Genomic DNA, 26,220 nt, shown 5'->3' with positions numbered 1-26,220 from the left:
TCCGACGTCACGTAACTTACCGTAGATGTCCTGTCCTGTCCCTGTCTTGTTCGAAGCAATCCGTGGAGATTTCAATGCCTCCACACACAGAATATTTTGTGACTCTCAGACGTCATGGAACTTCCTGTGAATGGAGCACATTGATTGCTTCTTACTGCATTTACGCATCAAATTGCTGCTGCTGGTGTGGGAGCACTATCCACCACTTCCTACAGTCGAACAAATTACGAGAATTTCAGCAGAAAACTATTTTTGTACAGATCCAAAAAACATATGGCAGTCATATTGAAAAAGTGATCTACAGATTGTGAAATATGAAAACTATTGCTAAAGACACTTAGTTACACTGCTGTGCTACTGTCTAGGAAAGCGTGAATTTTTTCGGCGTGAAACCGAACTTCAACCAGGTTATCTCACAACAAACGATTGTACCACCATGACGTATCATTACGTCGCTGTAGTAATTTCTCATATCGAGATCTTTTGTACAAAGGACTCTGAAGGAACGAAAGTGGCTTCCCTTTAAGCTACACCTACACCAGCAGCTATACGGAAACGATTTCCAAAATCGGGTATCGTTCTGCAGACGTCTCCTAAATAAAGTAGCCGTAAATCCGGGTTTCATCAGACAGATTTGAGCAAAATATTATGACAATGTGCGTAATAGCTTGTCTGTCGGGCATCACGGATCCGACAGTTTGTTGGTAGGTTTGTGGAGGTATGTGGCATTAGATGTCTATGCATAGATCAAATAATTCGCGTAAATAACGAGCTGCTAATCTACGTACCCCCCCCCCCCCCCCCCCCCCCATGAACCATGGACCATGCCGTTGGTGGGGAGGCTTGCGTGCCTCAGCGATACAGATAGCCGTACCGTAGGTGCAACCACAACGGAGGGGTGTCTGTTGAGAGGCCAGACAAACGTGTGGTTCCTGAAGAGGGGCAGCAGCCTTTTCAGTAGTTGCAAGGGCAACAGTCTGGATGATTGACTGATCTGGCCTTGTAACAATAACCAAAACGGCCTTGCTGTGCTGGTACTGCGAACGGCTGAAAGCAAGGGGAAACTACAGCCGTAATTTTTGCCGAGGGCATGCAGCTTTACTGTATGATTACATGATGATGGCGTCCTCTTGGGTAAAATATTCCGGAGGTAAAATAGTCCCCCATTCGGATCTCCGGGCGGGGACTACTCAAGAGGATGTCGTTATCAGGAGAAAGAAAACTGGCGTTCTACGGATCGGAGCGTGGAATGTCAGATCCCTTAATCGGGCAGGTAGGTTAGAAAATTTAAAAAGGGAAATGGATAGGTTGAAGTTAGATATAGTGGGAATTAGAGAAGTTCGGTGGCAGGAGGAACAAGACTTCTGGTCAGGTGAATACAGGGTTATAAACACAAAATCAAATAGGGGTAATGCAGGAGTAGGTTTAATAATGAATAGGAAAATAGGAATGCGGGTAAGCTACTACAAACAGCATAGTGAACGCATTATTGTGGCCAAGATGGATACGAAGCCCACACCTACTACAGTAGTACAAGTTTATATGCCAACTAGCTCTGCAGATGACGAAGAAATTGAAGAAATGTATGATGAAATAAAAGAAATTATTCAGATTGTGAAGGGAGACGAAAATTTAATAGTCATGGGTGACTGGAATTCGAGTGTAGGAAAAGGGAGAGAAGGAAACATAGTAGGTGAATATGGATTGGGGGACAGAAATGAAAGAGGAAGCCGCCTGGTAGAATTTTGCACAGAGCACAACATAATCATAACTAACACTTGGTTTAAGAATCATGAAAGAAGGTTGTATACATGGAAGAACCCTGGAGATACTAAAAGGTATCAGATAGATTATATAATGGTAAGACAGAGATTTAGGAACCAGGTTTTAAATTGTAAGACATTTCCAGGGGCAGATGTGGACTCTGACCACAATCTATTGGTTATGACCTGTAGATTAAAACTGAAGAAACTGCAAAAAGGTGGGAATTTAAGGAGATGGGACCTGGACAAACTAAAAGAACCAGAGGTTGTACAGAGATTCAGGGAGAGCATAAGGGAGCAATTGACAGGAATGGGGGAAATAAATACAGTAGAAGAAGAATGGGTAGCTTTGAGGGATGAAGTAGTGAAGGCAGCAGAGGATCAAGTAGGTAAAAAGACTAGGGCTAGTAGAAATCCTTGGGTAACAGAAGAGATATTGAATTTAATTGATGAAAGGAGAAAATATAAAAATTCAGTAAGTGAAACAGGCAAAAAGGAATACAAACGTCTCAAAAATGAGATCGACAGGAAGTGCAAAATGGCTAAGCAGGGATGGCTAGAGGACAAATGTAAGGATGTAGAGGCCTATCTCACTAGAGGTAAGATAGATACCGCCTACAGGAAAATTAAAGAGACCTTTGGAGATAAGAGAACGACTTGTATGAATATCAAGAGCTCAGATGGAAACCCGGTTCTAAGCAAAGAAGGGAAAGCAGAAAGGTGGAAGGAGTATATAGAGGGTCTATACAAGGGCGATGTACTTGAGGACAATATTATGGAAATGGAAGAGGATGTAGATGAAGATGAAATGGGAGATATGATACTGCGTGAAGAGTTTGACAGAGCACTGAAAGACCTGAGTCGAAACAAGGCCCCCGGAGTAGACAATATTCCATTGGAACTACTGACGGCCGTGGGAGAGCCAGTCCTGACAAAACTCTACCATCTGGTGAGCAAGATGTATGAAACAGGCGAAATACCCTCAGACTTCAAGAAGAATATAATAATTCCAATCCCAAAGAAAGCAGGTGTTGACAGATGTGAAAATTACCGAACTATCAGTTTAATAAGTCACAGCTGCAAAATACTAACACGAATTCTTTACAGACGAATGGAAAAACTAGTAGAAGCCAACCTCGGGGAAGATCAGTTTGGATTCCGTAGAAACACTGGAACACGTGAGGCAATACTGACCTTACGACTTATCTTAGAAGAAAGATTAAGGAAAGGCAAACCTACGTTTCTAGCATTTGTAGACTTAGAGAAAGCTTTTGACAATGTTGACTGGAATACTCTCTTTCAAATTCTAAAGGTGGCAGGGGTAAAATACAGGGAGCGAAAGGCTATTTACAATTTGTACAGAAACCAGATGGCAGTTATAAGAGTCGAGGGACATGAAAGGGAAGCAGTGGTTGGGAAGGGAGTAAGACAGGGTTGTAGCCTCTCCCCGATGTTGTTCAATCTGTATATTGAGCAAGCAGTAAAGGAAACAAAAGAAAAATTCGGAGTAGGTATTAAAATTCATGGAGAAGAAATAAAAACTTTGAGGTTCGCCGATGACATTGTAATTCTGTCAGAGACAGCAAAGGACTTGGAAGAGCAGTTGAATGGAATGGACAGTGTCTTGAAAGGAGGATATAAGATGAACATCAACAAAAGCAAAACAAGGATAATGGAATGTAGTCTAATTAAGTCGGGTGATGCTGAGGGAATTAGATTAGGAAATGAGACACTTAAAGTAGTAAAGGAGTTTTGCTATTTGGGGAGCAAAATAACTGATGATGGTCGAAGTAGAGAGGATATAAAATGTAGACTGGCAATGGCAAGGAAAGCGTTTCTGAAGAAGAGAAATTTGTTAACATCGAGTATAGATTTAAGTGTCAGGAAGTCCTTTCTGAAAGTATTTGTATGGAGTGTAGCCATGTATGGAAGTGAAACATGGACGATAAATAGTTTGGACAAGAAGAGAATAGAAGCTTTCGAAATGTGGTGCTACAGAAGAATGCTGAAGATTAGATGGGTAGATCACATAACTAATGAGGAAGTATTGAATAGGATTGGGGAGAAGAGAAGTTTGTGGCACAGTTTGACCAGAAGAAGGGATCGGTTGGTAGGACATGTTCTGAGGCATCAAGGGATCGCCAATTTAGTATTGGAGTGCAGCGTGGAGGGTAAAAATCGTAGAGGGAGACCAAGAGATGAATACGCTAAGCAGGTTCAGAAGGATGTAGGTTGCAGTAGGTACTGGGAGATGAAAAAGCTTGCACAGGATAGAGTAGCATGGAGAGCTGCATCAAACCAGTCTCAGGACTGAAGACCACAACAACAACAACAATCTACGTACACAGTGATGGCGCCCGATAGCGACCCAGATGGATTCCACAGGATTTATATCAGGCGAATCTGGTAGCCAAGACATCAAAGTGACTTCACTATAATGCTCCTCAAACCACTGTGGCACGATTCTCGCTCTCAGACGAGAACAATTATACTGCTGAAAGATGACATCGCCGTTGGGGAAGACGTCAAGGAGGAAGGGATACAGGTGCTTCACAGCAGTCAGCGTGTCTTCGATTACTACCACAGGTCCCACGCAAGTGTGGCACTCTGCACGTTTCGAAACGCCGTTCACCTAGTGCAGCAAAGTGTGATTCACCCGAAGAGCTGACACGTTTCGATTGATCGAAGGCCGAATCCCAGTAGTCCCGTGCCCACTGCAGTCGTAATTGATGATGTCGCTGGGTCAACGTGCGAACACGCAGGGATGGTCTGATGCGGAGCTAGGTGTTCATCAATGTACGATGAACAATGTTCTCTGAAACACTTGTGCACACATCAGCATTGTGCCCTTTCGGCTGAGATCTATCCTATTTTACAGAGCAGACAACCCTCCGGAACGCACGCTCTGTAAAGAGTCGTGGAGGTCCAGCCATTTAAAGCCAGTGGTAGTTTCACTGTCCGTCTGTCTCTTTCTGTAGATGCTCACAACAGTAGCACGTGAACATTCGGCCAGTTTCGCCGTTACCGAGATCCTCCTTCACAGGCTTTGCGTAATAATAATCTTTCCTTCGAGAAAGTCGCATATGTCTGCGTATTTCCCGATTTGCAACCCTTATCTTCGCTAGGGTGACCCCAATCCGTCTCTGCTGCACTTATATACTTTTCGTAGTGCATCACATGCCCGCAACATCCCAAAGCGGCATCCAACTGTAGGCAAAGGTCATTGGTCATAATGTTTGGTTTTATATATATATATATATATATATATATATATATATATATATATATATATGTGTGTGTGTGTGTGTGTGTGTGTGTGTGTGTGTGTGTGTGTGTGTATGTGTGTGTGCGCGCGCGCTCACACCCTCAGTTCACCCTAATACATTTTAAATGAGCACCTTGAGCTAGAGCCAATAGACAATTTTTTAAATAATTTCCTTGGGCTGCTCTCAAATCAAATAGAAAGTGGACCCCTAACAGTCCCAAATCTGCAGAAAAAACCTGTTTCATCAATCGATTTAAAATTGCACAAATATAGACTATCAAAAAAAAATGGCTCTGAGCACTATGGGACTTAACATCTCTGGTCATCAGTCCCCTAGAACTTAGAACTACTTAAACCTAACTAACCTAAGGACATCACACACATCCATGCCCGAGGCAGGATTCGAACCTGCGACCGTAGCAGTCACGCGGTTCCGGACTGAGCGCCTGAACCGCTAGACCACCGCGGCCGGCTATAGACTATCATGATGAGCAAATGTTCCGCTCTCAACCCACCCTCCAGCTTTTTAATTTTGTATTTCCTGCAACTAACTTACCAATTACTATGATAAACAAAAGTCTGTATGTATATAAATGAGAGTATATATATTTCTAATCTGTAGTATGCAATCAGCTGGCTTTAAAGTATTTCGTCAGAATTTCCGGTGACAATTCCATGAAAAAAAGAGATGACATACCAAAAATAGTTCGTCCTGCCGTCTTTTAATAATACGTTTGTTCTTATAGTGCAAACATTTTTCTGTTATTAAAATGTTGCATTTTGCATTTGCCACACCATCATCTTTGCTCTATTTACGTTCTTGGTCAATAGGAAATGAATTATGTCTTAGTTTCTTTGCTTAATGATAATCATTACATTGTAAACAAAAGCATCAAGTGTGTAGCGCATGTGTGATGCTCAATAGTTGCATTGCGAATATTATGAAGTGTGCCACAGTAATTCATTTACAATGTGTGTTGCTGTTTGCAATGTGTGCTGCACGTACATCGATTTGAAAACCACGTGGACCACAACAAAACAAATCGTCATCTACTGGAACTTATGTAAACGAATACAAATCTTTCACTTTGTATCCAAATAAATGCAAGAACTTTAGGATGTTTCTACTAATGAAATAACTTAGAAAGTGACACTAAATATTCATATGCTCTTATGCAGCGTAGGAGCAGACAATATGCTGTTGATCAAAACATCTATGTAACTGAAAATATTAGCCATCTAAACACGGGCATGGTAGCCCGAAACCGGTTATGACACTAAAATAAAACATTTAAAAAGTATTTATGACTGGTGGCGTCATTCACCCACTGACTTTAATAATTTAAGCTGGTTTATGCTCACTGGTGCAAAAACGTGACTTCCATTCCCTTCTTGAAACTCTTAGAGGTCAGTCTTTCTTTTTTTTATCTCGGCTGTGTTCTTCGTCAGGTCTCAAGCTATCTCTATACTGAATTCCATCGAAAATCGAAATCAGTTCAGTTGTGAAAACTAACAGCCAGACCTGCTTTCAGATTTATGACACTGATATGGGTTGTGAATTTAAAGAAAAAGAACCTAATGTTGCACGTGCCATTGTGTTTCTCTGTTTCTCAGATTATTTCTTATGTCATAAATATGAATGGACTGCAACAGAACATATACATACTGGATATGGAACTTATCAAGATAAGAATAGAAGAGATTAATCAGATTTTTGTGAAAGTTTATTATAAATTATGAAATATCTTTAAATATTTTGTCAGACCACTTGCAAAATTGATTGAATCTGTTTCACGACTGTCGTTAAGTATATGTGTCCCAGATTTCTTTCTGTTGATAATAATTTCTAGTTCTTGATACAGCAACATCTTGCGTCCTTCGTTTTATGTATGCAGTATCTTAATGTTGTTTTGTGCACTGACGGATTGATGTCCTGTGTTTTTATATGGGAGGCTACTAGACATTTGTGTTCTGTGTTGTATCGAAAGGCGCTGATGTATTCTATATATGCAGTGTAAAAATTATTGCCTGTTTGACCTACGTATTGATCTAGGCATTGACTACTTACGGTTATGCAGGGTGGTCCATTGATAGTGACCGGGCCAAATATCTCACGAAATAAGCATGAAACGAAAAAACTACAAAGAACGAAACTCGTCTACCTTGAAGGGGGAAACCAGATGGCTCCATGGTTGGCCCGCTAGATGGCGCTGCCATAGGTCAAACGGATATCAACTGCGTTTTTTAAAATAGGAACCGCCATTTTTTATTACATATTCGTGTAGTACGTTAAGAAATATGAATGATTTAGTTGGACCACTTTTTTCGCTTTGTGATAGATCGCGCTGTAGTAGTCACAAACGTATAAGTACGTGGTATCACGTAACATTCCGCCAGTGTGGACGGTTTTTACTACGTGATACATTACCCGTGTTAAAATGGACCGTTTACAAATTGCGGAAAAGGTCGATATGGTGTTGATGTATGGCTATTGTGATCAAAATGCCCAACGGGTGTGTGCTATGTATGCTGCTCGGTATCCTGGACGACATCATCCAAGTGTCCCGACCGTTCGCCAGATAGTTACGTTATTTAAGGAAACAGGAAGTGTTCAGCCACATGTGAAACGTCAACCACGACCTGCAACAAATGATGATGCCCAAGAAGGTGTTTTAGATGCTGTCGCGGCTAATCCGCACATCAGTAGCAGACAAATTGCGCGAGAATCGGGAATCTCAAAAACGTCGGTGCTGAGAATGCTACATCAACATCAATTGCACCCGTACCATATTTCTATGCACCAGGAATTGCATGGCGACGACTTTGAACGTCGTGTACAGTTCTGCCCCTGGGCACAAGAGAAATTACGGGACGATGATAGATTTTTTGCAAGCGTTCTATTTAGCGACGAAGCGTCATTCACCAACAGCGGTAATGTAAACCGGCATAATATGTACTATTGGCTAACGGAAAATCCATGATGGCTGCGACAAGTGGAACATCAGCGACTTTGGCGGGTTAATGTATGGTGCGGCATTATGGGAGGAAGGACAATTGGCCTCTATTTTATCAATGGGAATCTAAATGGTGCAATGTATGCTGATTTCCTACGTAATGTTCTACCGATGTCACTACAAGATGTTTCACTGCTTGACAGAATGGCGATGTACTTCCAATGTGATGGATGTCCGGTACATAACTCGCGTGCGGTTGGAGCGGTATTGAATAGCATATTTCATGACAGGTGGATTGGTCGTCGAAGCACCATACCATGGCCCGCACGTTCACCGGATCTGACGTCTCCGGATTTCTTTCTGTGGGGAAAGTTGAAGGATATTTGCTATCGTGATCCACCGACAACGCCTGACAACATGCATCAGCGCATTGTCAATGCATGTGCGAACATTACGGAAGGCGAACTACTCGCTGTTGAGAGAAATGTCGTTACACGTATTGCCAAATGCATTGAGGTTGACGGACATCATTTTGAGCATTTATTGCATTAAAGTGGTATTTACAGGTAATCACGCAGTAACAGCATGCGCTCTCAGAAATGAAAAGTTCACAAAGGTACATGTATCACATTGGAAGAACCGAAATACAATGTTCAAACGTTCCTACGTTCTGTATTTTAATTTAAAAACCTACTTGTTACCAACTGTTCGCCTAAAATTGTGAGCCATATGTTTGTGACTATTACAGCACCATCTATCACAAAGCGAAAAAAGTGGTCCAACTAAAACATTCATATTTCTTTACGTACTACACGAATATGCAAAAAAAAAAATGGGGGTTCCTGTTTTAAAAAACGCAGTTGATATCCGTTTGACCTATGGCAGCGCCATCTAGCGGGCCAACCACAGCGCCATCTGGTTTCCCCCTTCAAGCTAGAAAAGTTTCGTTCTTTGTAGCTTTTTCGTTTGACGCTTATTTCGTGAGATATTTGGCCGGGCCCCGATGAATGGACCACCCAGTATATATGACAGTGGTTAAAATTTATCTTGGCTGCTTTTTTTAGGTAAAGGGATAGATTACGTATGTTATCACGGAATTCGTTTCAGCCACAGTGCAGTCTTTGTGCTACATGTACGTTAGTACAGTCACCCAATCTGGTAAGGCTACCGCGACCCGCAAAGCTAATTGAAATTGCAGATGTAGTTGTCAGTGGAACGACAAGCGAGCACAGAGGCGCTTTCGTGCGGCCCTGCGGGGGCTGAAGTATATTGTAGTCGCAGCGTGTTGATCGTCGTCGGAGGAGGTCAGGCTCGATCGGCCGTTGTCGGTCCGGGGTCGTAGCAGTAAATCCGGGAGCCGTCTAGGGCCGGATCATTAAAGAGGCCCCGGCTGTACGACAGAGGGGCCTTAATGTATGCGGAGGGCGGCGTTTATGGCCGACGGCCTCCTCTTCGTCCGCCAGTATTGGCGGCCCGGGACAAACACGGAGCGCGCTTAACTGCCGCCTGAGGACATCACAGGGCGACCCGGGACCGAGAGCTGCGCGACACGGCCCGGAGCGGAGCGCTTACAGCTTGTTCCGCTGTAGCGGGCGGCACCCGGCACACTTGCCGCTTTATTGCTCTCCCAATCCCGCTGAAAGCACCCAGTCTTCACTACGTAGGCACAAGTGCGGCGCGAGAAGAGGGCGGACGAATTTGTGACGCAAAAGTGTGTCAGCTGCGCTGGTGGTAGTGAGATCTTCTGTATTTATAGGCCGCGTTATATTCCTCTACAAACTGTTTCAGCCACCGAAGTTTCGATCCTTCTGCTGGGATCTTCTTCAGGATTCTGTTTCGTCCCTGGATCGCAATTACAACTCAAAAGTTCAAAAGTAGCAAGAAATTTTTAACACCATATACAAGGCTGGAAAAAATTAGTAGACCTGGAAAAAGGACGTCGATTATGATCCGATAACGGAATAAGCTACCTAGGGAATAGGAGGTGTGCTGATAATTTTTTCAACGTCATCCGCCAACTGTGTCTACCCTTTATAGCAGTGATTCCCAACAGGTGGTCCGCGGACCCCCAGAGGTCCGCGAGCTGTGCCAGAGGGGTCCGCAAGATGCTATTAGAATAAAAAATACACTACTGGCCGTTAAAATTGCTACACCAAGAAGATATGCAGATGATAAACGAGTATTCATTGGACAAATATATTATACTAGAACTGATTTTTCGCCGGCCGAATTGGCCGTGCGGTTCTAGGCGCTGCAGTCTGGAACCGCGAGACCAATACGGTCGCAGGTTCGAATCCTTCCTCGGGCATGGATGAGTGTGAAGTCCTTAGGTTAGTTAGGTTTAACTAGTTCTAAGTTCTTGGGGACTAATGACCTCAGAAGTTGAGTCCCATAGTGCTAAAGCCATTTGAACCATTTTTGATTACGTTTTCGCGCAATTTGGGTGCATAGTTCCTGAGAAATCAGCACCCAGAACAACCACCTTTGGCCGTAATAACGGCCTTGTCACGCCTGGGCATTGAGTCAGACAGAGCTTGGATGGCGTGTACAGGTACAGCTGCCCATGCAGCTTCAACACGATACCACAGTTCAAGAGTAGTGACTGGCGTATTGTGACGAGCCAGTTGCTCGGCCACGATTGACGAGACATTTTCAGTTGGTGAGAGACGTGGAGAATGTGCTGGCCAGGGCAGCAGTCGAACACTTTCCGTATCCAGAAAGGCCCGTACAGGACCTGCAACATGCGGTCGTGCATTATCCTGCTGAAATGTATGGTTTCGCAGGGATCGAATGAAGGGTAGAGCCACTGGTCGTAAATCTGAAATGTAACGTCCACTGTTCAGAGTGCCGTCAATGCGGACAAGAGGTGACCGAGACGTGTAACCAGTGGTACCCCATACCATCACGCCGGGTGATACGCCAGTATGGAGATGTCGAATACAGGCTTCCAATATGCGTTCACAGAGATGTCGCCAAACACGGATGCGGCCATCATGATGCTGTAAACAGAACCTGGATTCATCCGAAAAAACGACGTTTTGCCATTCGTGCACCAAGGTTCGTCGTTGAGTGCACCACCTCAGGCGCTCCTGTCTGTGGTAACCGCAGCCATGGTCTCCGAGCTGATTGTCCATGCTGCTGCAAACGTCGTCGAACTGTTCGTACAGATGGTTGTTGTCTTGCAAACGTCCCCGTCTGTTGAGTCAGGGATCGAGACGTGGCTGCACGATCCGTTACAGCCATGCGGATGAGATGCCTGTCATCTCGACTGCTAGTGATACGAGGCCGTTGGGATCCAGCACGGCGTTCCGTATTACCCCCCTGAACCCACCGATTCCATATTCTGCTAACAGTCATTGGATCTCGACCAACGCGAGCAGCAATGTCGCGATAGGATAAACCGCAAACGCGATAGGCTACAATCCGACCTTTATCAAAGTCGGAAACGTGGTGGTACGCATTTCTCCTCCTTACATGAGGCATCACAACAACGTTTCACCAGGCAACGCCGATCAACTGCTGTTTGTGTATGAGAAATCGGTTGGAAACTTTCCTCATGTCAGCACGTTGTAGGTGTCGCCACCGGCGCCAACCTTGTGTAAATGCTCTGAAAAGCTAATTATTTGCATATCACAGCATCTTCTTCCTGTCGGTTAAATTTCGCGTCTGTAGCACGTCATCTCCGTGGTGTACCAATTTTAATGGCCAGTAGTGTATATTAAATATATTTCGTATGATAACAGATTTTTTTGTTTTGGCCGCTTCCTGCATGAGCAGAGCTTTGGCAAACGCTAACTTCTGCGTCTAGCTTCTTCCTAGAGCCAACTGACACTAGCACACTCCAGCGCGAAGCTAGAATTAGATAGAGGCAAATAGCTCTGCTGTATGCCGTTATACAGCGCGCGCTGCCTCTTTTCAGCTGACAACTGACGGTCACTTTGCGTAGAAACTCGCATTTCAGACGACAATCGGCCATTGTTAATGTATTGTACGTACTTTCACAGGCCGTGTTGCTTACATACGATATTCTGTATTAAAACAGTAGTGTTTGTAAAGCGTTGTTTTTCGCGGAAGCTACGGTTCGCGTGGTTAAAAATTGACCGTTGGTTAAAAAGTTGAACTCGTCTCATTAAGAACTGAAAATTAAAACTAACTATAATGATGGAGTACTCTGTTGTAACTGTATTTTTTCAAATAAATATTACCTTGTATGAAATTAGTGTTTTCTTATTTTTACACATGTCTACTCAATGCATTGTCAAGTGTAGTACACTTGAAAGACCAATACAGTCAGTTTTAATTTTTTCCCTGTCATTTTCAGTTCATACTCAATTTTTATTTTTTAAGGGGGTTTGTTATTCTAAATAGCCAGATTTGAAGACAAAGGTTTTGAGCAATAATCAAAAATTTAACAATGATGGCTAAATTGAAAAAGTTTTAACCTCAATATTTTTCAATAACGAGTATGTCAATGTTTTTTCTAAGTACCAAAAATAGAAAACGTATAAAAAGACTCTTAATTTGGTTTTTTTGGGTACTTGATACTGCGATATAACAAGGTACCAATCATGCTCGATGACGGGGTCCTCGAGAAAATTTTGTTGGGAACCCCTGCTTTATAGGCAACACTCACAGCCAAACAGAGACGCTAAAAATGCCTCCGACAGCCAACTGAGCGAGTTTGAAAAGGGTCAAACTGTGGCCTTCCGAGTGGCAAGACGGTCCTTCGGGAGAACTGCCAAAGAAGTTGGACGTGCTGCGCCAGTTGTGTAACGGTTCTGGTTTCAGTGGTCACGTGAACATTTCCACACCCGTAGACATTCTCCACGCAGCACAGACTACCTCCATGGATACTGGTATAGTAAGAGCAGCAGTGGCAGACCGTGCAGCTACCACAGCACAATAAGAAGGCTTGTGTGTCAACACGAACTGCTGTGAACCGGTTATTAGCAGTGGATTAAGGGCACGCACACCTTTAGCCCGTCATCCACTCACGCCACAGCATCGACGTGCAGGCCTCGAGTGGTGCCGTCAGAGAATTACTTGGAAGATGGAATGGCGCGCCGTGGTCTTCAGCGATGAAAGCACACTCTGCCTGCAAGGAAGTGATGGTCGTTTGCGCCCACGACATAGACGTGGTGAGCACTGTTTCGGAGAGTGTGTTCGTCGAAGACACAGTGGCTCCACTCCACGACTTCTGGTCTGGGGTGCGAAAACCTACAACTCTCGTTCACGTTTGGCGTTTCTAGAGGGACGTCAACCAGCGCTCGGTACGGGCAGAATGTTGTTAAACCCGTTCTTTTGCCGTTCTTGCAGGAGGAAGGTGATGTCTTGTTCCAACAGGATAATGCTCGCCTCCACACTGCCAGTGAAACTCAACGTGCCCTGCAAGACATGCAGCAACTTCCCTGGCCAGCATAATCTCCGAACTTGTCTCCAATATGTGTATGATAGGATGAAAGTGGCTCGTGCGACTTGTCGGCCAACAACTCTTACAGAATTTCGTGAACAGGTCGAGTAGCCGTGACATAACGTAGCCCAGGAGGGCATTCGCCATCTACACAATCGACTGAATGCCAGAGCCAGCGCCTACAATGCCTCCCGTGGAGACTACACCACGTACTTATACGGGTTTCAGCATGGGTTGATACGTGGTACCTCAGATCTATTGATCTTTAAGGGGGGTAGGACTTCAAACGGGCCAACATGGAGCAGGAGAGGCACCACAGGACATTTTAACGTCCACTGTCTATACTTTTACAAACAAATTCATAAAACTTTGTCAGCATGACCAGAAAGGATTCAGGATTCACACTCTTGGCAGTGGAAGTTCAAAAACGTAACAATTTTGTTTTTTTTATGTTTGAAATTTCATCATTTTTTCACTTACTATTGGCTGCATTTGTTACTATAGGTACACTTTTCTTCATAAATAGGAGAGATTATTCGACGAATTTTGCACAGGTCACAAACCATACTTTTACAGGCGTATGAAACACTAGAATTTCTTTAGTTTACGAAAAAATGAATGAGCTATTATATTTTAAACTTCATGTTTAGAAAAAACTCAAATTCTACAGTTATTATCTGCATTTTTACCGCAGTTTATAATGTTGTTGTTGTGGTCTTCAGTCCTGAGACTGGTTTGATGCAGCTCTCCATGCTACTCTATCCTGTGCAAGCTTCTTCATCTCCCAGTACCTACTGCAACCTACATCCTTCTGAATCTGCTTAGTGTATTCATCTCTTGGTCTCCCTCTACGATTTTTACCCTCCACGCTGCCCTCCAATGCTAAATTTGTGATCCCTTGATGCCTCAAAACATGTCCTACCAACCGATCCCTTCCTCTAGTCAAGTTGTGCCACAAACTTCTCTTCTCCCCAATCCTATTCAATACCTCCTCATTAATTACGTGATCTACCCACCTTATCTTCAGCATTCTTCTGTAGCACCACATTTCGAAAGCTTCTATTCTCTTCTTGTCCAAACTAGTTATCGTCCATGTTTCACTTCCATACATGGCTACACTCCATACAAATACTTTCAGAAACGACTTCCTGACACTTAAATCTATACTCGACGTTAACAAATTTCTCTTCTTCAGAAACGATTTCCTTCCCATTGCCAGTCTACATTTTATATCCTCTCTACTTCGACCATCATCAGTTATTTTACTCCCTAAATAGCAAAACTCCTTTACTACTTTAAGTGTCTCATTTCCTAATTTAATTCCCTCTGCATCACCCGATTTAATTTGACTACATTCCATTATCCTCGTTTTGCTTTTGTTGATGTTCATCTTATATCCTCCTTTCAAGACACTGTCCATTCCGTTCAACTGCTCTTCCAAGTCCTTTGCTGTCTCTGACAGAATTACAATGTCATCGGCGAACCTCTAAGTTTTTACTTCTTCTCCATGAATTTTAATACCTACTCCGAATTTTTCTTTTGTTTCCTTTACTGCTTGCTCAATATACAGATTGAATAACATCGGGGAGAGGCTACAGCCCTGTCTCACTCCTTTCCCAACCACTGCTTCCCTTTCATGCCCCTCGACTCTTATAACTGCCACCTGGTTTCTGTACAAATTGTAAATAGCCTTTCGCTCCCTGTATTTTACCGCTGCCACCTTCAGAATTTGAAAGAGAGTATTCCAGTTAACATTGTCAAAAGCTTTCTCTAAGTCTACTAATGCTAGAAACGTAGGTTTGCCTTTTCTTAATCTTTCTTCTAAGATAAGTCGTAAAGTTAGTATTGCCTCACGTGTTCTAACATTTCTACGGAATCCAAACTGATCTTCCCCGAGGTCCGCTTCTACCAGTTTTTCCATTCGTCTGTAAAGAATTCGCGTTAGTATTTTGCAGCCATGACTTATTAAACTGATAGTTCGGTAATTTTCACATCTGTCAACACCTGCTTTCTTTGGGATTGGAATTATTATACTCTTCTTGAAGTCTGAGGGTATTTCGCCTGTCTCATACATCTTGCTCACCAGATGGTAGAGTTTTGTCATGACTGGCTCTCCCAAGGCCATCAGTAGTTCTAATGGAATGTTGTCTACTCCCGGGGCCTTGTTTCGACTCAGGTCTTTCAGTGCTCTGTCAAACTCTTCACGCAGTATCTTATCTCCCATTTCGTCTTCATCTACATCCTCTTCCATTTCCATAATATTGTCCTCAAGTACATCGCCCTTGTATAAACCCTCTATATACTCCTTCCACCTTTCTGCCTTCCCTTCTTTGCTTAGAACTGGGTTGCCATCTGAGCTCTTGATATTCATACAAATGGTTCTCTTCTCTCCAAAGGTCTCTTTAATTTTCCTGTAGGCAGTATCGATCTTACCCCGAGTGAGACAAGCCTCTACATCCTTACATTTGTCCTCTAACATCCCTGCTTAGCCATTTTGCACTTCCTGTCAATCTCATTTTTGAGACGTTTGTATTCCTTTTTGCCTGCTTCATTTACTGCATTTTTATATTTTCTCCTTTCATCAATTAAATTCAATATTTCTTCTGTTACCCAAGGATTTCTATTAGCCCTCGTCTCTTTACCTACTTGGTCGTCTGCTGCCTTCACTACTTCATCCCTCAGAGCTACCCATTCTTCTTCTACTGTATTTCTTTCCCCCATTCCTGTCAATTGTTCCCTTATGTTCTCCCTGAAACTCTCTACAACCTCTGGCTCTTTCAGTTTATCCAGGTCCCATCTCCTTAAATTCCCACCTTTTTGCAGTTTCTTCAGTTTCAATCTGCAGTTCATAACCAATAGATTGTGGTCAGAGTCCACATCTGCCCCTGGAAATGTCTTACAATTTAAAACCTGGTTCCTAAATCTCTGTCTTACCTTTATATAATCTATCTGATACCTTTTAGTACCTACAGGATTCTTCCAGGTATACAACCTTCTTTTATGATTCTTGAACCAAGTGTTAGCTATGATTAAGTCATGCTCTGTGCAAAATTCTACAAGGCGGCTTCCTCTTTCATTTCTTCCCCCCAATCCATATTCACCTACTATGTTTCCTTCTCTCCCTTTTCCTACTGACGAATTCCAGTCACCCATGACTATTAAATTTTCGTCTCCCTTCACTACCTGAATAATTTCTTTTACCTCGTCATACATTTCGTCTATTTCTTCATCATCTGCAGAGCTAGTTGGCATATAAACTTGTACTACTGTAGTAGGCATGGGATTTGTGTCTATCTTGGCCACAATAATGCGTTCACTATGCTGAACCCGCACTCCTATTTTTTTATTCATTATTAAACCTACTCCTGCATTACCCCTATTTGATTTTGTATTTATAACCCTGTATTCACCTGACCAAAAGTCTTGTTCTTCCTGCCACCGAACTTCACTAATTCCCACTATATCTAACTTTAACCTATCCATTTTCCTTTTTAAATTTTCTAACCTACCTGCCCGATTAAGGGATCTGACATTCCACGCTCCGATCCGTAGAACACCAGTTTTCTTTCTCCTGATAACGACGTCCTCTTGAGTAGTCCCCGCCCGGAGATCCGAATGGGGGACTATTTTACCTCCGGAATATTTTACCCAAGAGGACGCCAACCTCATTTAATCATACAGTAAAGCTGCATGTCCTCGGGAAAAATTACGGCTGTAGTTTCCCCTTGCTTTCAGCCGTTCGCAGTACCAGCACAGCAAGGCCGTTTTGGTTAATGTTACAAGGCCAGATCAGTCAATCATCCAGACTGTTGCCCCTGCAACTACTGAAAAGGCTGCTGCCCCTCTTCAGGAACCACATGTTTGTCTGGCCTCTCAACAGATACCCGTCCGTTGTGGTTGCACCTACGGTACGGCCATCTGTATCGCTGAGGCACGCAAGCCTCCCCACCAACGGCAAGGTCCATGGTTCATGGAGGGGAGGCAGTTTTTAATAGATTTGGAAAATTCTATAGTTTCATACATCTGTGAGTATGGCTTGTGTGCTGTGTAAAATTCATCGAAGAATCTCCTTTACTTATGAAGAAAAGTGTACCTATAGCAACACATCCTGAATCCTTTCTGGTCATGCTGACAAAGTTTTATGAATTTATTTGTAAAAGGACAGACAGTAGGAATTAAAATGTCCTGTGGTGCCTCTCCTGCTCCAAATCGGCCCGTTTGACGTCCTACCCCCCTTAAACGTAATCATTTCATGCGGTCCATATGCACTGTTGCAACAATAAATCCTGAGTGAATTGGAAAGCTCTACAACGGTGTACTAACTATTCTCTCCGGAAGCGTATTTTGAAACTGAGGGCTACCCAAAATCGACTTGTAGCAGTCCACGGTTTGAGCCAAGTCTCTGTGATCACGTCACAGAAGATAGGACCACAGACTGTTCCTTGAGGGTAGTGACTTCTGCCATTTGAGGGGTCGTCCATTTTGCCATATCATGTATTGTCCCTGACAGATAAGTAAATACATCTTTGAAGTTTTAAATTTGGGATGTCGATCATTAGACCACTTTTTTCGTTCATTGTTCTTCTAACTGGTTCGATGCAGCCTGCTACGAATCCCTCTCTTATGCCAACCTCTTCATCCCAGAGTGCCATTCGTACCAAACGTCCTTCATTTTCTGTTGGATGTATTCCAATCTATACCTTCCCTTACAGTTCATACCATCTACAGGTACGTCTAGCATCATGGAAGTTGTCCCTCATGTCTTAACATATGCCCTATCATCGTGCTCCTTGTTCTTGTCAGAGTTTACCATATGTTCATTTCTTCGCCGATACTGCGGAGCACTTCCTCATTCCTTGTTTTATCAGTCCACTTAATTTTCAACATCCTTCTGTAGTACCACGTCTCAAAGGCTTAGGTTCTCTTCTTTTCCGAGTTTTCCCGAAGTCCACGTTTTATTACAATTCTGTGCTCCAAACGTAGATTCTCAGAAATGTCTTCCTCAGATTAAGATCGACATTTGATAATAGCAGACTTCTCTTGGACAGGAATGTCCACTTTGCTAATGCTAGTTTGCTTCTTGTGTGTTCCTTGCTTCGTCCGTCCTACTTTATTTTTCTCCCAAGATAGCAGAATTCCTCAACGTCGTCTATTTCGTATTCACCAGTTTTGATGTAATATTTATCGCTAATCTCATTTCTGCTACTTCTCATTTCTTTCGTCTTTCTTCAGTTTACTCTCAATCTATATTCTGTACTCTTTAGACTGTTCATTTCTTGGTAATGTCACGTGGCCGTCCGGAGCCAGCTCTTCTTGCGTCTCTCTGTAGTACCAGCTGCTGCTCAAATTGCAACTGCAGATGCAGTGCAATGCACCAGAGATAGAAGCTCAACACAGTGGTCTTCTTGCGACAGAACATTCTCATGACCAACGCCGCCAGCAATCACGTACAGTGGCTACATTCCTGCCAAGCCTTAGTGCACTATCCCAGAAGGAACATCAAACTTCCCGTAGCCCTATTACATGCCTCGTTGAAACCCAGTGAGGTGTTGAAAATAATGTCTTTGTCGTCTTAGTTACGTCTCAAATGTAACTAACGCTAACGACCGTTACAGAGTACATATGAAGCAAAACTAATTTTCTTCGTCGTAGTGGGCTACTAGCGCTACACGTATGCTAATGGCACGAAATTTGAATAGCCATCATCTGTCAGATGTAGAAACACGCCTGTCAACTTTCGCTTGAATGTCTCAACTCTTTCTTGGTGTTACTATTTTTTTACGTCAGTATATGTTAAAAAATTCCTCATTTTCTGAAAAGCTTTTCTTGCTGTTCCCACGCTGCGTCTTATATCGTCTCCCCTCCGGCTATCGTCACTTATTTTGCTGCCAAAGTAACAAAACCCATATATTTTTTTAGTGTTTATATTCTAATCTTATAAATATACTTTTCCTTCCACAGTGATGAATATCCCAAGGACGTATATCACCCCATAAAATCAAAAATAATTATACATATTTACTAAATAAGAGTTAAGTTAATGTTCCTTCGACAGGTCGTAAGCGAAACGGTCGTCTTTTTTGAGGCATATCAAAATTTCTGTTGTGGGCTTCTCACAGTGGAAATTGTTATCAAATTGTAATCCCAAGAATCTGTCACTGTCAACCTCATCTGTCTGCTTCTCTTCATCGTTTGTACATGTGCTGGATAGAAACCTCTTGCAAGCTATGACGAGCATGTTGTGTGTCTTTTCGAAGTCTGACACACTTCATTAATATCCCTGAATATATAACTAACAACTTTTTCTAAAGCTGTGCTTGATTAACTCTTTATCGCAAATCTGGGATCATCTACGAACAAAACAAACTTAATTTCAGGTAAGGTAACTTAACTGATGCTTGTAAGAAAAAGTAAGACCCTTAAGATGGAACCTTATTTGCCGGCTGAATGACGTCTGTCACCTAAGTTTTGGACTCTTTCCTGTTGACATCCTTTGTTTCCTGTTAGACAGATATGGTTTGAATCATTGCAGAGAAATTCTAGTGAGAACTGTGGAGAGCGCCAGCTGTGTCGATCGTTATACCACATGCTTACGAAACATTTGTAAGAAATACATACACCCTTAATCACAAATGAGATAACTAGGAATTTCCCTCCACAAGTCACGAATCTACGAGAATTAGTTGAAGAAAACCTGTATTGGGCAGGAAGGTATTTGATCTCTTCGTACCCTACAAAAATAGAAAAAGTTCTTCCCTTGGGATCCGAAAAGGAAACTTGTTCAAACGCCTGTACTTCATATTTTTTACTACTGCGATGTTATTCTGCAAGGTCTTTCTCAGCAAGGCTCACGGTGTCTGCTGCTGGTGACGAACGACTGGATACGATGTACACGTACCTGTGACGTTAATCATTGTGATTCTGTTTCACCACCTTACGCACAGACATACTGCCTAAGTACAGACAAACACACAGACTTCCATACACTCTGTCTCGTCTTATCAACGTGTACACTCATATCTGTATCGTCTGATCAACACAGCTGAAACACACGTTCTCAACAAAGTAAAATCCCAAACATCCAAGTTCATCACTTGTCCGCCTGCCTTAGATTATGTTGCTTCACGCACGACTTGTGAATGATCTTCCTCACTACATCAAGGAACTATACCTGTCAGCTTTAATTGCCAGTTAATGACTTATCTACTAAAACAATAACAATATATGCCTTCGCTCGGAACTCAGCCTTTACCCCACCAGACATTCTGCATTTCCCAAAGTCTTTTACTGGTGCATTTTATCTGCATTTCTCATATTTATAACCCGCTATTTTATAAAACCTCACTTTTGTACAACCATAAAAACATTTATTATTATTATTGGCAGCTAGTATTATTTGTGTTAGTTATAAATCAATTACGTTTTTATAAATGGCATTAGATGTACTGAAATCTTTTTTAAAGTCATCTTTTTACTTCTATTACTACCATTGTGTTACTGTTGACCATATTATAAACATCATTCATTAAGTAACTGTGATGAAAAATTCATTCTATGCGATAAAATCTTGTGCGATATAAAAATCCCTAATCTGTTGTCGTTAAATCAGTAGAAAAGTAAGGAATGCTCCACTTTTGCAGGCACCTGGACAACAACAGGCTGACCTGCTTGGACGAGACGGCCATCCGTGGTTTCAGCGAGCTCGAGATGCTGTGAGTACACCCTCAACATAGTTCAAATTGTTCGTGTTTCACTCCTAACAAGCCAGTCTTTCCAACGAAATGTTCGAAACCAGAACTGTAATTCCAATTTTGTGAGCGATAGGAGCGAGAAAATAACTGTTTCCGGTACGTTCTTGACACCTAGCGATATCATCTGATATCTAAAAAAGGACGACTGATTGCTTCACACTATAAGTTATAAAACATTATGTTTTGGCCTAGTCATCTAATTGCAAATAAAAACAAGATTTTTTTTTACAAACAACCAGTTTTTAAATAAAAATTCGTAAGTGGAATAGGAGGAGTTGTCCTGGAGAAATGATTTTACGTTATATGTAAAACTTGCTGTGCCACCTGTCAGACGTTTTTTTATTGGGAAAATGATCAAAAATTTTGTCCCTGCATATTGAACTCCTTTCTTGAGCCTCTCTCTCTCTCTCTCTATTCGTTTAGTCGGTTCCGACTCTTCGTGACCCTATGAACCAAATCACGCCACTTTTTCCTGTCTTGCACTTTCTCCCGTAGACCTTCCAGGTTGGAACACATTGCTTCTGTGATGCCATCGATCCATCTCATCCTCTGACGTCCTCTTCTTCTAGTTCCTTCAATCTTCCCCAGCATTAATTTTTTTTCCAGCGAGGCATGCTTTCGCATTGTGTGTCCGAAGTAGGTCAGCTTTTGTTTTAACATTAGACCTTCCAGGGAGAAATCTGGTTTTATTTGCTCCAATATTGATCTGTTGGTTCTCTTTGCAGTCCATGGAGCTCTAAGAAGTTTCCTCCAACACCACAATTCGAAGGAGTCAATTCTTCGCCGTTCAGCCTTTCTAATGGTCCAGGTCTCACATCCATTCATCACAAATGGAAAGACCATAGCCCTCACAACACGGATCTTTGTTGCTAGTGTTATATCTCCGGACCTTATAACCTTGTCAAGGTTTGACATCGCCTGTCTACCGAGCAACATGCGTCTCCGGATTTCATGGCTGCAGTCGCCATCAGCAGAGATCTGGGAACCGAGATAACTGAATGTGGTAACTACCTCCATGGTTTCTCCTGCTATATCCCACGAATTGGTAGGCGCAGTTGCCATAATTTTCGCTTTCTTCTTGAGCCACTAACAGTTTTAATAATCTGTATATACAGGGTGACAATTATTGAACTATACGAAAAAAAAAACTTAAATTAGTTACAAACTACGGCGTGCACACACTTTATTCAACATGTAAGCGTCACTACAGATATTCGAATTTAAGTTATGACATGTTCAATATGCATGCCATCATTGGCTATGATGTGGCGCAGATGAATTGCGAAATGCTGCATAATCCGCCGAAGTGTCGGAATATCGATGCTGTCTGTGCCCTCCTGAATGGCTGTTTTCAGCTCAGCAATGGTTTTGTGGTTATTGCTGTACACCTTGTCATTAATACATCCCCACAGAAAGAAGATGCATATGTTCATACCCGGAGAATATGGCCCCAATCGAGACCCTTTCCAGTGGCCTCTGGGTACCCCAGAGCCAGAATGCGGTCCCCACAGCGTTTCTCGAGGACGTCAAGCACTCTCCTGCTTCGATGGAGTCGAGCTCCGTCTTGCATGAACCACTGTCGAAATCAGGGTCACTTTCGATAATGGAGATGAAATCATCTTCCAAAGCCTTCATGTACCGTTGATAGTCACTGTGCCATCAAGGAATATCGCACCGATTATACCGTGACTTGGACATTAGATACCAAACAGTACCTGTCGAGGGTGAAGAGACATCTCGATCGCGAATTACGGATACTCAGTCCCCCAAATGTGCCAATTTGGTTTATTGACAAACCCATCTAAATGAAATGGCCGCCAGCAACAAGGCGCGTGCGCATACGCATACTAATTCTCATCATGCCGCGCGGCCAACCGTGCAGTTTGAACGTCTTAACGCAAACCGTTCAGCAGTTATGATTTTATTTCATATAGTTCAATTGTCACCCTGTATAAAAGGCAAAAGGCAATTTCCTGACTCACTTACTGATTGAATCATTATCGGCCAAGCTACACCGCTAAGGATAGAAACTTGAAATTACGGGAAGTTTGGATCTTATACTGCAGGCGTCGTTTAACGAGGGATTTTTCGAAAATCCGTCCCTAAGGGGGGAAATAGGGGATAAGGGAATTTTGAAGGTAGGTCTACGAAAATTTGGTTTGTCGATCGGAAATAGAGAAATACGTGTTTCAGTGTTTCTGGAAATTTAATCCTATAGGGTGAAATAGTGGGTGAAAGCTTTTTTAAAAAATATATCACTATTATTGAATTACTATAGTATTTTTAAAGCTACACCTATGAACACTGGTATTTGACTTCTCGGTTACAAATAAAAAAAGGGTGTTTCTGTGTTTTTGGACACTGAGCACCTAAAGGTATGAAACATGCGATGAGGTTTTTTAAGAAAATTATTATTAAAGCATTTCTAAAGCTATATCTATGAAAATTTAAATTTGGATTCTCAGTTAGTAATACGAAAAACGTGTTTCACTGTTTTTGAAAATTCAGTGCATGTGGGGGTGAAAGTTTTTATGGAAATATTTCATTGTGCAAGCATTCTTGAAGCTAAATCTATGAAAATTTGTATTTGGATTCTGAGTTAGAAATAAAGCATATACATGTCACTGTTTTTGGAAGTTCAACCCCTAACGGGGTGAAATACGGGTTAAACGCTTAATGAAAACATTTCTTTGCGAAAGCATTTTTCAAGCTAAATCTTTGAAGATTGGTGTTCGGCTTCTCAGTTAGAGATGAAGAAATACGTGCTTTACTGATTTTGGAAATACAATCCCTAAGTGGCTGGAACAGGGTCAGACTGATTCACCATATCATTGTCCAAGACAAAAATAAGTGTTTCACTGTTTGTAGAACTTTAACTGCTAACGGCGTGAAATTGGAGTGGAGATTTTTTATGAAAATATTTTAAAATGAAAGCATTTTAAAGCTAAATCTAAAAAAATTTAAATTAGGCTTCTCAGTTAGAAATAAAAGAATACTTGTTTCTGGAAATTCAAACCCTATTGGAGTGAAACGAGGAATGAAAATTTAAAAAAAATTTTAAAGATAATTTATGAAAATTGGCATTTCAGTTGCCGGTTATATATAATGAAATATTTGTTAACGGATGAAGGTTACTATGGAACTATCTCTACAACAACGCAAAAGGTATGATTAGCAGAAACCTTGGACTCCAGCCACCAGAATCGCTTTTATGTCAGAAGTACATTTGGAAAAGACCACGCTTATATGACCTTAATTAGAGTGAAAAGCTTGGAAGGTGTTGCAATTTGTGAAAAACATAGAAAATCGATAAAACAAAAAGATCTCTGCAGGCCATACAGTCTGCACGAGCGAAGCTTCAGAGGTCATTTTTCCCTGCAGGTGTGAACACCACTCTTCTGCTCAAATTATGATGGATTAACACACAGAGGAATTAAAGACAATAGCTGCCAGTGGGTATCGATTTATATCAATGGGACCAGTTGAAAATTTGTACTGGACCAGGATTCATACCCGGGTCCTATGCTTACTAGGCAGATGCGCTGATCACTATGCCATCTGGACACAGTGGTCACCACAACCCTGGCACGACTACCCCCTCCCTCCCCTCAGACCCAATCTCTCAACTTATACCACAGATTACTGACGTAGTCCCCCTGTTCGTTACCCTCATTAATCGCGGCGTCTCCCCACTTCCTGTAAAAGTTAGAACTTGGTTCGCATCTGCGCTGAAGGGATCATTGGCCGTCTCGCCTTAATTTTATGTGTGTTGTAATAAGAAAAAATGTTCATATGGCTCTGAGGACTATGGGATTTAACAACTGAGGTCGTCAGTCCCCTAGAACTTAGAACTACGTAAACCTAACCAACCTAAGGACATAACACACATCCATGCCTGCGGCAGGATTCGAACCTGCGACCGTAGCAGTCGCGCGGTTCCGGACTGAAGTGCGTGTTATAAGTTGGGAATTTCGGCCTGACAGGAGAAGTGCTAGCATAGTCCGTGCACTTATGGTGAGCACTGTGTCTGCATGGCATAGTGGTGACCGCATCTGACTAGTAAGCAAGGGACCCGGGTTAGAACCCCAGTTCGGTACAAATTGTCAACTAACCCCATTGATATAAACCAATGCCCACTTGGCAGCTAACGTGTTTAATTTGTGTCCTGATTGATAGTGGCTGCAGGAGAAAACGGTGTCTGTTATTTCGGACATGTCGGAAAAAACAGACACCACATATATTTGTGATGGACTATTTGCCTTGTCGCAGCGCTGAACAGGTTTCCGTCAGATCACAGAAGTTAAGCGCTGTCGGGGTTGGCTAACACGTGGATGGATGACCATTCGAGTCTGCCGAGTGTTGTTGGAAAGTGGTGTTCACTCAGCCCGTGTGAGGCCAATTTATGGGCTATTTGGCTGAGTAGTAGGAGCTCCGGAAATGAAAACTGACAGCAGCTGGAGAGCCGTGTACGCCCAGATGCCTCGGTTCCAGTGACGCCTATTGGCTGAAGATGACGCGGCTGTCGGTCGGTACTGTTGGGACTTGCGAGGCGTGTTCGGACGTAGTTTCATTTATGACAAATTTCATTAGCGAATATACGTATTGTTGCCGTGCAGTTAAAACACCTAACTCCTTGAAGAGATCTCTGGACTGAAGACAACAACGTCGACCTTTTATGATCGTAGCAGTGCATCTCTCAGAATGAGTGTTCCTGAATATCGTGGCAAGATACCGACTCCATCCAGCTGCAAACCACAAACGACATGGAACATTCGTTACATCGGGAAAATGTCGAGAATACGTTCTGTATGTTATTTTCATTAGCACTTTACAATCCTGAAGGAAGTCCCTCAGAGTACTCATAATTGGAAACATTTTGCTGGTAACGACACTTAAGAACGAAATTCGGTTTTGTGTAACGAAAACTGAAATAAATTTTGAGTGAAGGCAGGGTTTACAGGTATTTTGATTTGAATGAGTGGCATTTTTTTGTTTTAGCAAACACAGACATGTTGTGCGGGGGCCACAGCGGCCGTTATATGTGATATACATACAAACGGGTCGTGTATTACTTGAT

The 26,220-nt window shown here is 42.4% G+C and overlaps 1 protein-coding gene across 6 annotated transcripts in view; it reads left to right on the top strand.

Moving 5' to 3' along the window:
• The window catches only part of LOC126480767 (protein slit), an 834,741-nt gene that overhangs the window by 674,560 nt on the left and 133,961 nt on the right, over window positions 1-26,220 (top strand). For all 6 annotated transcript variants that reach the window (XM_050104062.1, XM_050104063.1, XM_050104058.1 and 3 more), the window contains exon 5: window positions 21,033-21,104. In XM_050104062.1, the coding sequence (XP_049960019.1) occupies window positions 21,033-21,104 (72 nt within the window). The remainder of the gene's footprint in view (window positions 1-21,032; window positions 21,105-26,220) is intronic.

The sequence above is a fragment of the Schistocerca serialis genome, chromosome 5, assembly GCF_023864345.2.
Source record: "Schistocerca serialis cubense isolate TAMUIC-IGC-003099 chromosome 5, iqSchSeri2.2, whole genome shotgun sequence".
NCBI lineage: Eukaryota > Metazoa > Arthropoda > Insecta > Orthoptera > Acrididae > Schistocerca > Schistocerca serialis.
Note: the sequence above shows the minus strand (reverse complement) of the source record. Positions and strands in the feature narration are given on the sequence as shown.